At 40.6% G+C, this 18,069-nt stretch overlaps 1 protein-coding gene across 2 annotated transcripts in view; it reads left to right on the top strand.

Annotated features, from left to right (window-relative positions):
- Positions 1-18,069, top strand: part of gbe1a (glucan (1,4-alpha-), branching enzyme 1a) — a 131,263-nt gene that overhangs the window by 105,832 nt on the left and 7,362 nt on the right. For both annotated transcript variants that reach the window (XM_028983895.1, XM_028983894.1), the window contains exon 15: positions 9,757-9,874. In XM_028983895.1, coding sequence (XP_028839728.1) covers positions 9,757-9,874 — 118 coding nt within the window. The remainder of the gene's footprint in view (positions 1-9,756; positions 9,875-18,069) is intronic.

The raw sequence follows: 18,069 nt of genomic DNA, 5'->3' as shown, positions 1-18,069 counted from the left end.
TTCACCCTCTCCGTGGAGATAATCTTTTTATTTATTAATTTGTTTAAAGCAAAGGGCATATTTTCTCATTAAAATGTTGCCTTTAACAAACGGTCTCTCGCCACTAGTTCAGTGGATGCCAAGCAATTTTTTAAAAACAATATTTCCCCCCAGGGTGATCAGCATGATCTGATAAACTGAAAAAATGACTTTTCAAATTCCCATAAATCTTCCCATTTAAGCTCTGTTGCTCATCTTTACTCTCTGCTTTGCTCTCGCTTTGGGTGTTCCATGGCTCTGGAGCTGAATGTGCAAAGAGTGGAAATCCTGGCTGGAGATGCCGGCGAATGGCATGCATTTTTTAATGTCATTCTCTGCTCATTTCACTCATTACCTCTCCAACAATGCACGAATGTTCCAGGAATCAACTCAAACTCTTCAATATTAATGTATTTTTCCCACAAATCTTTTCACATACTGCATTTTCTGCTTATATTCCACAGCCGTTGGCTGAGAGCCGAGTGCAGGTAGCCTCCAGGTCAGGTAAAAAATGGTGATCTGTTTTCATTGCTATGCTATCGGAGTTGGGGGGGCATAGGGGATCAATCATTTCTCCCTGCAGGAGTTTATCGATCCTCTAAGTCTCCAGGGCCACGGGGTGTGCTGAGCGAGCTTTCAGCCTATCGGACAGGTCGATACGAACGTGGCCCAGCTCATGCTGGCCTCTGATAGGTGATCACACCTCAGCTCTTTGAAGTCGGACGCGGCCGTAATATCCAGCAGGTGATCGATGGCTGGAAGGACGAGTCTAGGGTGGTGGGAATGGTGGTTTGTTGTCCTCCCCAGACGTAGATTTGATGAATTAGTGTCCCGAGATGCGAGCTTTGTTGGCCACACGAATGTAGCTGCCCAGAGGGTGAGCAATTATCCCCGTCTGCAACCAGCCTTTAAGTTTCCTCCGCATTCAATTCCACTTTGTGTTCTTCACCCGCACTATAGAGAGAGAACTCTACAGTACTGAGCACTCTACTGGTGTAAATGTACTTTGGATAGGTTATCAAGAGATGGGGATTCTCTTAAATTTCATTGTTAAATACCTCTGTCAGCACAATGTGTTTTGCCTTTGCAACAAGAACATATAACATTTATTTAAACTTTTTAATGAAGTTTTTTGACATGCCTTGCAGTGAAAATGATTAGGCCCACAGACAGGTTTTTTGTAGAGAGCCAACTGCATTCATTGTCATCCCAGAGCAATTACACTCACAAAGTCCGATGAAACCATGTGAGATAAAGTGGTGTCTGGCTGCTTCCCCAGACACCTGTGGCCCAGTAATAACCATCTCTAACAGCCTGTTAAGTGCCAGTTTGCTGGATAGCTATGGTGACTATCATATTCAGCAACGAATGAAGACAATCAATATTAAACATTCAACCATAGAATCAAAATGAATCAGCATATTTTTGAACCCAAGTGGGAAGGCCCTGACCTGTCCCCTTTTTAAGCTCAACTGTAGAGTTTGATCCATTTTTTATGTAAATTGGGTGTATATACTATATGTAAGTACATGGTAAGTAAAGTGGATAAATAAGTAAGGTGCTGGTTTAATAGTTCTATATTTGTTTCAAACTAATGATGGCGATTTTCTTAAACTTGTTAGTTTTGAAAGGCTGAAAACCAGACAGGGAGGTTACTCAATTTACACAAGAGGATCATTTTGGCTAGGGCCATGTTGAATAAAAATGTATGAACATATGCACTCTACTGTACGTTGCTTTGGAAACAGCATCTGCTAAGTGGTGCATGTTATTATTGTGCTTTTTTTTTTGTTTGCTGCTTTCCAGCTTTGTCTATCAGTATGCATATATCTTTCATGTCTATTTTCAGCAACCATCCGGATAGGATCTAAACACACACACACACACACACACACACACACACACACACACACACATATATATATATATATATATATATATATATATGCAAAAAAAAATTCCACCAAACTTAAACATCCAAGCATAATCAGAGTTTAAAAAATCCTTTTGAGGTAAATGGTATGGGCATCACAGAGTTTTGCATCTGAATTTGACGATCAGCAGTATGCTACAAATGCAGCAGGTAGACATTAGGTTGATAATGCCTGGAACATCCCTTTAATGTAGAACAAGGACAGAGCAGTGATTTGGGATTTTAAATAATGTTGTGAAAGGTGGGCATAGGGGTCTTTAAGAAGATTTTTATATCCCATGGAGAATATTTACTTTTTTATTATAGTAAAATGTTGGAAAAAATGGCAAAACAGTTGATCATGAATAACCTCAAGCAGTCCTTTGCAGCATATTATGCCAAAAATACTCCTTGGTAGTAATTATCTATATGCCGTAAATAGATTCGGACAACCATTTTTGTCTGGCCTAAGATCATAGTATCATTGCCAGGAATTAAAAAGCCCCAAATGAATAGCAGCATAATCATGATTTGTTGATATTATTAAGAAATTAATTGTTGATTTATTGTCTATTTTTGGAATGTCATTTCAGATAAAAAAAAAAGTTTTGTTCTTGTTTCATTGGAGACAGTTTGCAAAGACAACTTCAAATTCCAAACTATTTCCAATTTGAGAAATAATAAAGTAAGCATTAATAATTCATTTGGCATCATAAAACAAATGAAACATTTTGGTAAAACATTAATAAACATTAATGCATTGCTTTTTAAAAGATCCCGTTAATTATAAAGCGTCACAAGCCAGACACAATTTTCTGGCACAAAACAAACCTGATTTTTCCATTTCCAAAGTAATTTGTTGTACAACAGTATCGTTCTTCAGTCCATTAAACAGAGTGCAACTGGCACTCAGTAGCAGCTTTCAGAATCTGCGTATCCTGAGAAACTTGCTGAGGTGTGGAGGAGGAAAAGCAGAAACACAGCTGAACCTGCTCCAAAATTACATTTGCCAGTGGAAAAGTAGAAACATACTGCACTGGTCCCAAATCGCATTAACAAATTAATTGCTGTGTGAGAACAGGTTGCCCAGTTACCTGGGGAAAATGTAATATTTTCAGCCAGATGAAACAAGTTGTCAGCTGATTGTGAAATCAGTGTAGATGCAAACAGTGTAAATAAGCATAATAGCTTCTCGCCACGCAAGTCTGTAATAAGCAGCCTGCATACAGATGAGACCGATTTTCCTGTCGCTGTTGTTGACAGTATGAGTTTGGATTAAATGAAGAAGACCTGCATTCTGGTGTTGAACACACACACAGATGCACACAAAAGAAATCCATATTGTGTGACCCTCTGGTGATCCTAGGACAACTAACAAGAACACAGCAGGATAGAGAGAAAATAGTGACCAATATGGTCAACCCAATACAGTTTTTATGATATACTGTCATAAAAACGGTGCATAATGCAACAAATATGTAAAACAGACATATTTAACTTGCAAAACATTATGACCACTGGCAGGTGAAAAATATTTTCTCATTACAGTGCCACCTGGCAGTGGGTGGAATGTGCTAAGCACCAAGTCAATTTTGTCCTTGAAGTCTCTGTATTGGAAGCAGAAAAATGGGTAGATATAAGACTTGTTGCACTTTGAAAAGGGTCAAATTGTCCTGGTTAGATTGCTGGGTTATAAACTTTGCAAACCATGTGACATGTTCCCAGTCTGAATTGGTCAGGGCCAACCAAAATTAGTCCAATAACTGCCCAACATTAGTCCACCCCATGCCCTGACTGGCCAAGTCTGTCTGTTAAAAATGGAACCTACTTAAATTACCCATCAGACAGTATGTCTGATGGGTGCCCATCATGTGTCATCAACTGGTTGCTCTCTTTTCAGCTGACTAAGCCAGAAATGTATTGCACAATAAAGTTATTGCTCAGAAGGTCATAACATTTGTTTAAATATTTTGGCAAAAAAAAAAGAACAGAAGAAACAAGACAGAACGAAAAGAGCCCCAATGTGCCAGGACACACCACTGTTTGAGAATAGATGATCCAAGCAGACAGAGGTTTGGAAATCTGGTTATTTGTCACTGATGTCGGTTTCACATTGGCCATTTAGGGATTTTAGAGGTCAGAAGGTCGCCGCATAATACGTCACTACAGTAGTTGGCCCTACATTGCGAAATTGCTATGATAAATTGCCTCTAACCCAACTTACATGTCTTATCTTTCGCAGTCGTCCAAATCTGAAATGTATCCTTTTGTGCAGCCTGGGTTGTGCCATTTCTGTACTTCCTCATCTGTTTCATGGTCATCTCAATCTGTGACCTTTTGCCACCACCTCCTCCTCTGCCTGTGGCTGGAATCTGCTTGGTTCACCGTGGAATTGTAGATGTCAGGTTTGTAATGATCCTGGCTTGAGCTGAAGATAAGTTCACTGTGTGGAAGTAAGCACTTTGTGCCATAGCAGCTGTTGCTCCATCAGCCCAGGCTTCTCCTCACTACTGTAATATATCCCATGTGTATTTTCTTTTTGTGGTGGTGGCCTAGCGGGTAAGGGTTGCAAATTCAAATCATGAACTGCCAAGGAGCCACTGAGCACTGTCCCCACGCACTGCTACCTGGGGGCCTTTCATGGCTGCCCACTGCTCACCAAGGATGATGGGTTAAAAGCAGTGGACACATTTTGTTGTCTGCACTGTGTGCTGTGCTTGCTGTGTATCACAATGACAAAAAAAATTACAATGATTTCTTAGGCTGCAGTGTTCATTAAAATTGTAGACCAAACATTGTAGACCAAAGGGCAACAGTTTTTTTCAGTGTTAATTGATTAGTAAAATTATCTACATGTCTGCATGGCCATTCTTCTGGAATTTGGGAGCAGTAATAACAGCCAAGAAAGGTGTTGTTTTAGGTACATAGCATTTGAATGATAGACAAGACTCGTTGTTTGTTTAGTGTCAAACCTGCCTATTTTACTTAAGCAATGCTTTATGACATATACTGTACAGGATTTACATTCTTACTGTGGTTGTATTGCATCAATACCAGGAACACCACTTTTTTGGAACATGTGTTTAGGAAAGTTCATTGAAAATGAGGCACTGCTGCAGCAGAAATTATGCCTTTGCCTCATTATTAAACCAGCAAATTTGGTTCTGGTGTCGTTTTATCCCACCCAATCTCCCACTCAATCTTTGCTATGACACTTCAAGCAGCTTTCCATTTCCACAACAAAAAGTCTGTTAATATCATTTTTACCATCTCGTACTTCTTCTTCGCTGTCACACCCATTAGATGGGTTCATCTGACTTCGCCCTTTCTCTCATCTGGCTGCACTCAAGGCTATTCACATATTCTGTAAAGTCTCCCTTCTTAACCAGCTTTTCATCAGAGGGAGAGAATTTTGCGCTTTATCACTTTTATCATTCTTTGGCCTGCACTGTACCTGAACTTGTGGTCTTGAGATTAGATGGAATCCCAAATGATTCTGCTGGGTCAATGCTTTTTTGAACCTGAAAAAAAGCTACATTTCATTTTATTTTATCATCCAGCATTGTGCTCTTCATATGTGTATGATTCCATTTATTACTTTAATTGTTTATTGACAATTAATTCAAGCACTGAATGTTATGTATTGGCCCAGATATTAGACCACACACCTTTTTTCAAGACCTGTTAAAACACAAATTATCATATGTGTTGCCATCTACTGATATTCAGATTTCTGTATAGACTGCGAAGGAAATATGACCCTATGTATTTAACAATATTGCACAACACTAAATGCACCATTTACATTTGTGACTTATAAGGTGCAATTATTATTTCAATCACTAGTATTTTCAGATCGTAGTACCAGAGATGCTTTGTAATAAATTGGACCACAAGGTCCTATGTAGGCACAAAATGGCAGTCTTGACTACTACTAGAAGCCAAAATGCTGTTCTAGTGGAAAAATAACCTGAGACACAATCTCTCAACAATCTGACATAAATAGCATTTCCTCCTTGTAGTTGTGTATGAATGTGATTATCTTTGAACCAGATCAGAATCTCCTGACACCAAGCTCCTCATCGTCACAGTCCTAACCCAGCATCTAACGTTGCCTAACCTCCATCAAGTCGCTTTACCTACACGGCTCAATAGTTCCCCTGAACTTGGTCGGGGGAAGAGGATGTGGGAGGAAGCGGAGTAGCTGAGAGATCTAAATCCACAAAGAGGAGTGCGTGTGGGAGAGACTTTTATGTACCTGAGTAAAATGGGTGCCGCTGGCGGTGGAAACTTGGAAGGGTAGTCGCGCCCGTGCTACCGCAGTTCAGCTGAAGATTCTCTCCGGGCCAGCCTGGGTTACCTTCAGAGCAGGTTGTCTTGTACTTGTTTTTTCTCTATAATAAGCAACGTGGGCTTCTTTTGGCTGGATGTGAGCATTGTTAACTCACTAAATGCTAATGTTGTTCATAAAGCTGGAAGGGGAAATAAAAGTGTAACCAAATCTTAACTAAGACAAAAAGAAAAGTTCTGCATTCCCCTGATGCCACGTCAACTTTTAGCTTATTTTACCAAAAGTAAAAACAGTGTGAGTCCTCACCCCACAGCATACTAGATGACTCCAGAGAGTATCTCCACTTCTTTAGGGCTTTGATAAACCTATTCTATAAAAAAAATGAAAACACACTTGGCAAGTGTACACATGTACACAGATCCACACTAAGAATCTCTCCTTACAATCTCTCTCTTGTGAAAGTGTGCACACACACACATACACAAACAGGACATCCTTAAACTATCTGGATCAAAGCAGACACCAAATCTTTGATTTTTTTTTCCACCACTCTTTTAGAGATCTAGGTAAATACTGGCATGCTTGTGCACTCTCACAAGTGCACACTAATATGGGTCACCAGTACATATGCAGAAAACAGGAAAATGGACCAATCGATGGATGGAGTGAAAAAGCAGGCCACTGAGGGACAGGAATGTTTCTGGCAGAGGGAAGAAGACTGAAGATGGTGGAGGGATTTCCAGGAGGAGGAATAGAGTGTTTGGAGTGTTGCCCCATGGCTGTCTTCAAGCACAAACTACACACCCAACACGGAACAACCGGAGACAGAGAAAGAGGTAGAACATCCCAGGGCAGCAGGAAGAGAGAAGAAAAACAGTTCTGAAAGAGGGAGAGAACTCTGTTCTCGTGTCTAAGAAGATGTTCATGTTCTCCTGAGAGAACGGATCTCGGGCTGTGCAACCAATTTATATATTTATTTCTCTAGAATATGGTTGCAGACGCAGCAGACACTTTTCACAGATCAAAGATGGTTGGATACAGTCAGTAGATGATGTTATTGAATTTATTCAGATGGAGAAAGGGAGGCAGATAATCTTGGAACCAGACGTTCAAAGTTCAAAAAGACAGTTTTTAGACAGAAGTTCACCAGCCCATTCAACAGATTATTGACCTTTTATATTATCTAAGAATTCCATGTACACAAAACAGCCACCATTATTGCCATTCTTTGTAAAGAACATTGGAAACAAATTAAACTTTGTTTGAACATGCTTCCAAGATCCAGTGATGCCCCATGATGAAAGTGAAAGTGAAGTGATTATCATTGCAGCACAGCACACAGTGCACATAACATGTACAGATGTGAATGGACCCACAACCATTCTGATTAAAGTGGCCGCTTCCATAACCGCTAGGCCACCACTGCCCCACTTGTTAATGGTGCTCTATACGCTAATGTTTCCATGGCTTTTGAAGGAAAAACAACAGTGGAAATGTCCCTACATTTCCACTGGTGTTAATTGTTAGTAGACAAAAATTGACAGTCTCTGAGACTCTGTGTATGGAACCATGGACCCACAATCATGCAATATGTTATTTACAGCTTGCATCCACCCCAGTGTAAATGTGAAGGTCATTTTTGCCACAGTTTACAATTTAAATGACACAAATGATGTACAGATACACAGGGAATTATCAACCAAAGACATGGATGTCATAATAAAGCAATTATATATTTGTACAAGAGTGCAAATTAGCTGTTTTACTAGAAGACTATTTGTATGCCTTTGTATGTGCTTCCACCTGTATAGCGTGCGACTGTGCATGTAAATTGTAGAATGTGTGTGTGTGTCTGTGTGTGCATGTGATATAAAGGGAGCCAGTGATGGCTGGTTGAACACCCTGATGCTGGAGTGCTTGAGTGTGATGAGAGCCAGAATGCCACCTGGCCCCCTCTCCACCAGACAAAGGGCCAAGTTTAATTTCCAACCCCCCCACTCCACCTTCAACGCCATCAATCTCCATTTACGAGTCTCTCGGTAAAGGTCAGTTCACAAGAGCGATGGCGTTCATAAAATGACTTTTTATTTATATACGTTTCCCTTCTTTCACGATCACTAATAACCTACTATGCCTTTTACTTCCTTGCTCAAGAGTTTTACTATATTTCTCTGAGGTTTTATATCCTCGTTTTAATGTCTGTACTCAACAAGTTAAGGTCAATGCAGAACTTTTTGTTTTGCAACTAGATTCCTTTTGCATTTGGTTGTAATGCTTTGCAAACATTTATTTGGTTAACTGTGTCATTTTGCTTTGTATGTCTGGATGTTGGCCAGATGTTTGTGGCTCCTGGGATCCCTGAGTCAATTTATTTATGCAGAAAAGCCCAGCTTGAGCCAAACCTGTATTTGAAGAAATTATCACAATCCTGTGTTTAAATGTTCAAAGCAATAAAAGTGAGAGAGAGAAAAAAGACACGCCAGCAATGCTGTATACCATGCCAGGTGAGGCTGCTGTTGAAACATTTAAATAAAACTAAAGTCAAGGTTAGAAATGGTTGTAAGGATTTGAAGTTTAGAGGAAATATATTCAGTAGTTGAAGCATGTAGGTAGGGCAGGTGACGGTTCATGGCACAGTCACTGCTCATTGCAAGCTTACAAATGCTCCGACAAAAACAGTTTGACACTGATTGAATTTTCATGGGTCTTACAAGGAGCTCATTTCCCCAGCCGTTATTCATAAATTAAGAGAGGTCAGAATAGATCGGCCTGCAAAATTGGCAAGGTGCAAGCCATGGAGTGTGAGACTTTGAGGTCAGCCCGAATGGTAACGTGAACTACCTGTGAACTTTTCTGAATGCCTACGGGCACTGGAGCAGTATGGCTTTGTCAGTTTGTGTCCCTGTCACGAGAATGTTGCCATTCGGAGGGCTCGGTGGAGGTAAATTATGCTGTGGTTAATGATAACAGCAGGGGGCAGGCGGTTGCCACAGGAGCTCTGATGGTGGCCTCTGTCCCACAGATGCTTATATCTTCAATACAGCAGAATTGTGACCTTGACTGAAGCCTGCCATTGCAGGCTTGTGAGCTTTCTCAGGTTGAGAGAATTCTCGGAAGCGGAATGTAATGTAATGTTGAAATCTCATGCAGGTCCTGTGCTGGTGTTTGCAGCCAGCACAGATGTTTAACCTGTCATCTGTCACTTATGGAAACAGCTCCCTTGAGCCTCGCGCTGCTGTAAAACTGAATGAGCATCAATCACGTTTTTGCATTTATCACTGTCTGATATGCCATCTGCCTGTGAGGTTTTATTTGTCGCACGTGAGTGAAAATGTGTCTTTACAACGTGTGACATATGCCGTATGAAGAGTCAATAAAAAGCAGTACTAAAAGTCTAATACAATTTCTGCATGCAGAAGCATGGACAGGGTTTGTGTTGTAAAAGTGAAATTATTATTTACCTTCGACCCATGTGGGTTTGTAACAAAATGCCCATTAACCCCCAAGAATGTCCTTGACCCTTGATCTACACCAGATACACCATCAAGCTGGATTCTGATGACCTCATGTACGGAGGTCATGGGAGACTGGAGCACGCTACCGAGTTCTTCACAGAACCTGTGTCCTTTAGAGGTCGAGCACAGTCCTTTAAGGTGAGTGAATGGCAGAATGCTGCCTTTGTTGGTCTATGTAAGTGAAACCAAAATGCTGTCTCTGAATACATGAAACGATTTCTATCACCTGGGAGACAGATGCCACTTAGATGGACAATCAATCATTTGAAGCTATCAATAACTTGACCCCTAATTACTGTATTCATGTAAAAGTATAATAGCTACACAAAGCAACTGATCAGGCCAGTTCACATGACTGGATAGCAGGAGGAAACCAAAGAACCCTCACCAACATAGGGAGGGCATGCAAACCCTATACACATAAGGTCCGAGCTGGGATTAGAACTCACAACCTCAGAGGTGCGAGGCCACGACACAAACCGCCGCGTCACTCTGCAGCCCCTCAGTTGCTATAAGATATCATGTTTGGTGGTGGACTTGTGTGCTACTCCACAAGTGTAAGACAACACCCCCTTAAAAATATAAATATAATTTTTAATATGTTGCATGGAGCTTTTCTACATTTATCACAGATTCTTGTCATATTAGAACATGCTAAAGGAAACTGTGCTTCTGCAGGGCTGAGATTCTGCACAGATGAAATGTTTTGTTGCAATAATATTGATTTTTTTCCCCTCTCCCTTTTGAGGTGCAATGAGCTGGAAAAGCATAGATTCAGTTCATCCTGGGCTATGGTTTTGCGGTTTAGGTCTTTAAGCTTCCCTGAGGCTTTGTGAGGCCCTGTGGCTGAGTTTGATCTCCTTGTGGTCGCACTGCCCTCCTACATGAATTAGGCCAGTGGCCGTGACCTGACCGAGCTGCATTTTTCTGTTAAACACCCTGTTAGACAAGTCCCCAGTGGAATCCCTTGGATTTGAAGAATGCTGCATGTGGTGCTCTGGAAGCAAAAGTCCTGAAAATGAGATTTTATGCCATGGTTCATAATTCTTATTTGCTGGTAGATATAAGTAGTTCCAGTAAAGTGTGACCCCATTACTGAATTTATGGAATTATTGTACAGTGTTACAATCATGTCACATTTTGGTCACATAATATACCTCTCATGTTCTCAAATTTGAAACTCGGAATAGCACACATGCGGATGTCAAAATATCACGCTCAAATTATCTTCCATAGATACGCGTGACTTATTTAGCTTTTTTGACACGGGATGGATTTGAGAGATGATGCTGAATGCAGATGACTTCTGGTCCTTGGTCCTGGCTGTAGTCGTGTAGTTGACCTCATTCTGTGGAAACAATAGGTTTCATTAGCAAATAGAATATTAACATACCTGTATCTAAAGAATATAAAGGGAAAGACATATGCGATTTTTGGCAAGTTACTATAATATTTGCATAATATTACATCCTGAGCTGTGCGATAAAGGACATTGATTGGATCTTACGTAATGTAAAATCTAGTGTTGTACAGATTGTATGACAGATCATGTGCAGAGCTGGGGGATTACATTAGGATTAGATTGGATGTATTACCAGTGCATCGCCATCATTCACAGGATGTCAATGGTGGACCTCATCATGCCATTACTCAGACTTAAGATGCATCTGTTCATCAAATAAAGTGATAATTTCACTTTTTTTTACACATTGGATGCTTTTAAAATCAAACTGTTTTGTCAAGCGAGAGCATTTGGCCACTAGCTTTGGGTGGCAAGGCACATCACTCTTCGACGGCTCCACGGGAGTGCTGATGGAAAACATTTTTTCTGCCTGGCCCTGCTTAACTTCATCACCCGAGTTCTTCTTCTTCTGTCCCTCTCATACAACGCCATTCATTTCTCCAGGCTATTTCCAGAGCAAGAATAAAGTGGGCCTCTGGCAGACAGTTTAAAAGCCCTGTCACCAATCAGTTAGAGCGTGGAAAGCAGGTGGGTGGAGGGCGAGACGGGGAAGTGGGGGTGGTGAGGGGGTCACATTATGACCAGTAGCCTCCAGGTCCGGCGCTCCACTGGCGAGAAGCAGAAGCTTTGGGCAGCTCCATAAATACACTCCTCCAGCTTCATATTGCTATTGATTTCACAATAGGGCACATTTATGGTATAATAGATGTGCCATTTGTTTTCTTTCAAATGGAAAAAGGAAACCTCTGCCTCACCCTTATTGTCCCCACACATTCTTCACTCAGAATGTGTTATTTTGCTCAGAACTCTGATCAAAACACAGTTTAAAAGAAAAAAAAACTAAAACAACACCCATATTCACTTCAGTAATCCCTGAAGCTATTACTACAGATTACAGAACTGTTAACACGTTGTGTTCATAAACAGCTTTCAAATGACAATTGCATCATAATAATTCTAAACCGGGCATTACAGATGCAGTTTGTTGCATATAATGGTAGCAGTATTTTTCTATTGCCGCAAAGAAAAAAAAAAGTTTTCTTTGATAACTTTATTTATCTTTGCCTGTGAACTTTGACATGTGACCCTTTGAAATAAGACCCTTTTGCAAGAAGTGTGTGTGTGGTGGGTGGTGTTCTGTGGAGGAAGTGGCGAGCCTTCTGAATGTGGGATGGATGGATGGATGGATGGATGGATGGATGGATGGATGGATGGATGGATGGATGGATGGATGGATGGATGGATGATGTAAAAACCACAGCATCTGAACACTGCAACGCTTCTTCCAAATGCAAACGAGAATTCTCCAGCTATCTCTGTTTCTGCGTCTGGCAGTTAATGCGAGGGTTTATAGGAAACCACAGAGTGAAAAAAACACCCCTCTTTTTAGCAGCACATCTGATTATGAGAGGAAATGAATTATTAAGCTGCGGCGCAGGTGTCTGAGAAAGCTGCCATTTTAGGGAGACTTACACCATGATTTATTTAAAAGACTGTTGCTTCAAAGTCAGTTTAAAGTTAGACCCTTTTTTTTTTTGTGTCTTTTCTCTCCTTTAATGGGACGCCTCGGCACCCCACTTCTCCACCCCATTTCCCCTCGTAGTGCAGATAAACTCCCCATTTACACTCCAGAGTGTGTCTCCCCGCCGTCAAAGCATGAATCTGACTGGATTAGTCGCACTTACATACTAAATCTTAAATGGCAAACGGAGCTGCGACAGCCGACGCCAACTGTCATTCAGCGCGACCACGATGCCTCTTCAACTTCCTGTGAATTGCGGCACCCGTGCCGGAGAAGAGTTGCCGTCACACGGCGGCTCGGGGAGCCGCACGGGACTTAAAAGGGAGCGAAGGGAGAGAGAAAAGAACTCTGATCTTGTTCTCAAAAGGGGGAAAAGCCGCGCCCCCTGCGCAGACTGGGTGTCCTATGCAGGTGAACTGGCTCTGCTGAAGCCGAGCATGTGCTGATTCAGCCTCCCTTGTTCTCCCTTTTCTCTACTCGTCCTCCCCATTTTAAATGCTTTCTTGCAATCTTCTGTAGCATTATTCTACAGAGAGCAGAGCAGAATGCTTCACTTACCCATTCAGACAGCTGGGAGCAGAGGGACAAAAGTTCAAGTGCCAGAAATGCAAAGTTGTCGCACCGCGCTTCTAATTGTTTCTGTTTCTTATCTGAGGAATTGTCTCTATTATTGTATGTGTGCTCTGTGACCCTGTAAATACGGCTTGGACATTGCTCACCTTGTTTTCATCCACTGTTTCTGAAGAAAAGAGGGAAATGGAGGAAGGATGGGTGACAAAATGCGTGTGTATATCATGTAAATGAGGAACAGAATAGAATAATTATGAGCGTTAGATCTTTGCAGACTTCAGACAGGTTTTCTCTCTCCGCCGGCTGAACACAGCGAATGCTGCCTACTGACAATTCCACTGAAGCAACAAAAAAAGGAAAGAAAAGAAACAAAAAAAAAAGACGAAAAGGAAAAGCTCAGTGATCAAAGGGATTTAAAAGTTCCCTTTCATTTCATTTTCTGTCCAAATCAATAACCATTGCTGGCACTTAGGCTCGATTGAGGAGTAATAAAGTAATGAGGAGGATGTGTGTAAGGGCGTATGGGCAGCCACATCTAAAGTATCTGACTAATTTGCTCCTCTGTCTAACCCACATTTACATGAACTTACACAAAAAAAAAATTAACAAGCATCTTCCACCAGAGACAGAATAGAAACTTCTGAGAAGTTCAAAAAGCTTTTGAAGAAACGATTTTTCATATTTAAATATTTTTGAAGAGTGTGGATCGTTTCTGTTAAGCCATTTAACAGACATGCATTTTGGCAGGATGCTGCATCTGTCATGGATATTTTACTTGAAATTGCATGTGTGAACTAGGGGGAATTGTTTACTTTAAATCAAATTAAAATCATCTCAAATAAAATGCTGGAGAAAAAGCACTACATGAACATTGACCATTGAAACTACTACAGACATTCCACTCCTGTTCAGAAACACGCATTGCTCCCTTGGCACCCCCTTAAGCTGAGGATGATGGGTTCATTTTGTTGTGTGCACCATGTACTGTGCTCGCTGTGCATCACAATGACTTCACCTTCACTTATCAGGCCGGTTAATATGAGCTAGACGTGCCCTGCTAGGGCTGGGATGTGACCATCAGGACATCAGGTTTTCTTTCATGATGCGTAGTGCGAAATGGTTTGCGCTGATGGACAATGTTCATCTCAAAGCCCTGTGGGGGTTCGGTGTACGTTTCAGGCACAAAAGAATAATCCAAGAACGTAATCCTATTTTTCGTGAAAGTGCAACTGTGGGGCTAAAAGGAGCTACGGGGTTATATAAACATAAAACCATCTGACTCTCCTTACTCTGTAAGAGTTCAAGGCAGGGCATTAAAAACCGTGTAGAGATGTGTAGCACATCTCCACTAACTTCCACTCTCATGGCATGTTGCTGAAATAATTCTAGGGGCAATGATTAACTGATTTAAGACTGGAAAAATCTGGCATAAACTGGAGTAAGATTACTAAATAAAGGGTTATGCAGGATAAAAAATAAACTCTGTCTGGTTATAGACCTCTGTCCTTTTTTTTTTTAATCACCTCATAAAATGGTGATCAACGTGTTTATGTTATCCAGCCAAAGGCATTGCCGTGATTGCTTGCACCCCCCCACTCTCAGAATTCCACAAATCTCTCAAAAGTAGCATGGTGGCATTGGGTTCGGGACGTGAGGCGAATGTGCTGCTGTTTTCTTCAGACGGTGAAGTCCTCATGCTGACCACGCCTGCAGTGTGAGGTAGCGGGGAGAGTCGAACACAATTTTTTTGTCTATATTGCTTATATTTTACCTGCATAGTGCAGTCCACTATGTTCACCATTTGCTGTCTCAGATGTGCTTGTCTTTTATGTTAATATTTGCACATTGAACCTGGAGAAACACAGTTTGGTATAGCTAGGTATCTGAATGATTTCAATAGCAATAAGGTTCACATTAACTTTGCCTACTTTTGGGCCACATTGGCAAACGGAAATATTTCAGGACCTTGGAATATTTCACCATGTCACATTTTGACCACAGTGTCATGAAAGCTGCACTTCCATGCTTAACATAGAAATCTAAATATGATTTTTTTTTACTTACATTTATTTGTATATTTGCACTTCCCACCTTCTAAATGTCTATAAAATATGGTTTGCAGAGAACAGTGTGAATGAATAAGCAGAAATATGACTGCATAGCGTTTTGTGATTTATGAGAAGGACATTTAAGTAGCTGAGATTAATTTTGTGGGTTAGCAGAAGTCATTCACAAAATGCAATGCGGGAGCAGGTTGTGGGAAGGTGATCATTTATGCTCTCCGCCATCAAGCAAAAGGCGTGCTGTGACCTGAGGAATCATTGAATAACCTGGAATCATCTAGCCTGCAGTCGATGAAATTCATTGCTTGGCACGGAACAAGGCAATGAGCATATATTTATTATCTAAAGCTGCTATCGCAAGGTACAGCTAATCTAACTTGGTATACGCTTTTGTGGATGTAACTGGCTACAGGGTTTCAGCAGTCAAAATGCAGCAAGGTGAATGTGATTTCACCGTTCCGTGGGACAGAACGTTTTCTGTGCACACAAAACGAGCGCTTGACACCCTGCACCTCATGCAGCAGATACGTTACAAGGAGTGCTCGGCTTCTGCCAAGTGCGCACAAGATATTCCCTCTGTACTTTTCTCTTCATTGTTCCACTCTGTTCAGCGTTTCTGGGTTTCTGTAGTCAAGGTCACCAAGGGCCTTTCCACTTTGTTCTCTCCCAACCTCTTTTTTAATCAACATAAGGGAAGTTGATTTGAAGAGTGTGAAGGTGAAGCCGTCTCTGTGAACAGTGAAGTGAGTCACAGAGGTACTAATGGAGCGGCGCTGGAGCAGACAGACAGCTCTACAGTCTCACCATTTGAAGCACAATGGCCTTGATGTGCAGACCAAAGCAGAGGCTTGATCTGGGCAGGGATACTGCGGGAGATGGAGGTCTGAAGCTTTTGCCTTTATTTTCTTCGCACCTTAACATCAAGTTTCAGTGCATTGTTGTTAATGTCTTAAAGGGGTTGAAGACTTACATCACTGCTTGTTACGGAATGTTTTCAGAATTTAATGTTAAATGTTTCATTTGAAACATTTTTTCATATTCAAATGTTTAAAAATTTTCATTAATGTTTCATATTCCTGCCCACCGAGTCACAGCAGGAAAGCTGGCTCTGAAACACTTCTGGCTACTTGCCTCTTTCCAGGGGGGCTGTTCCTATGTGTCTTTCACATTTACAATGATATGTTCATTATTATCAAATGGGAGTTTAGTAAGTAAATCATTTTTATAGATTAGTTATAGATTATTGGATTAAAAAGGAATATAGTGGGAAACAAATCTAAATTGTATTCTACTATATTAACTATATACACCACATTCCAAATCATTATGCAAATTGTATTATATTGTATTCTGTTATCCACAATTAAACTCATGGATGGGATTGTTTCTCAAGGTTCTTGGGACTACTGAAATCAATCTCGGACACCTAATTAGTTTAGGTTGTCAAATGAGTCCAATTATAGGAAAACTACTGAATACGGACATTCCACATTATGAAAGTGATAGAAAGTGAAGTAATTGTGAACCATTGCAGCACAGCACATGGTACACACAACAAAATGTGTCCTCTGTATTTAACCCATCACCCATAACCCATCAGCAGTGTGTGTGTGTGTGTGTGTGTGTGTGTGTGTGTGTGTGTGCGTAATTTGCTCAGTGAACCACCTTGGCTGCTATCGTCTAAAGGAGAGAAACTTATGGTGTGGCCCATATCCTCCCCTGACCTCAGTTCTATTGAGAACCTTTGGGGCATTTTCAAGCAAAAGATCTATGACAGTGAGAACAGTTCCAAACAGCAGCTCTGGGAGGCAATTCTGACATCCTGCTAAGAAATTCAAGCAGAAATGACCATTTCCAGTTCTATCTATATAATGTTTCGAAGCTCTGTTGTGCTTTTTTAAATACTGCTAACATTGGGAGTTTTTTTCAGGAACATTCAAAGAATACTCTAATGGTTGCATCGACTACTGTGGACAATAAAAGAAAAATATAATTTTCGTAGTAATTTGGAAGGTTCTGTATAATAGTTTTAATATATAATATATATTTATATTTATAATATATTTAGGTTATCGACAAATTAAGGACCTAAATTCATCACACATTTTTCAATTAATGAATTCAGTTTTAATTACATTTTTTACATCAATTTTAATCCATTAATTCTTAAAAGCCAAAATCCCTGTGAGGACCAATACTTTCATCTGGTCAAGCATGATGTCAACTGTCTGCAAACCTTTAAAAAGGACATGCACATCACGGAGACTACGGAATATGGCTCTATTTGAACATAATGCAACAGATTCATCAACTTAATCAGCCTTAAAACTCTTTCACTATCTCCTTTTCACCTTTATGTAAAGATTATCTCAGGTTAGGATGAATTAGGATGCATACATGTCACAGGTCAAACCCGGAAGCTAACAAAATGCAGTTCATTGTAGTAATTTAATTTAGCAGATTAAATATTCATAAATAAATAAAAAAAACATGTTCATTTTTTTAATTGAACTTAATTAACCAAACTTAAATATTGCTTAAATGGTGCTTGTGGAGTATGGTGGTCTGCACTGGTCCTTCTTGATGAAATGCATTGAGCAAATATTCAACTCTCTCACATTTCTTGCTCGCCTACTGCGCTCAGGAAAACTCCAGTGTCTGTTTGCGCACTGTCTGACAAAGACACTAATGCATGCAATGTTGTGACAATGTGGGT

Source organism: Denticeps clupeoides, chromosome 6, assembly GCF_900700375.1.
Source record: "Denticeps clupeoides chromosome 6, fDenClu1.1, whole genome shotgun sequence".
In the NCBI taxonomy this organism is placed as follows: Eukaryota; Metazoa; Chordata; class Actinopteri; order Clupeiformes; family Denticipitidae; genus Denticeps; species Denticeps clupeoides.
The sequence above is the reverse complement of the archived record's forward strand: the minus strand, read 5'-3'. Positions and strand labels throughout refer to the sequence as shown.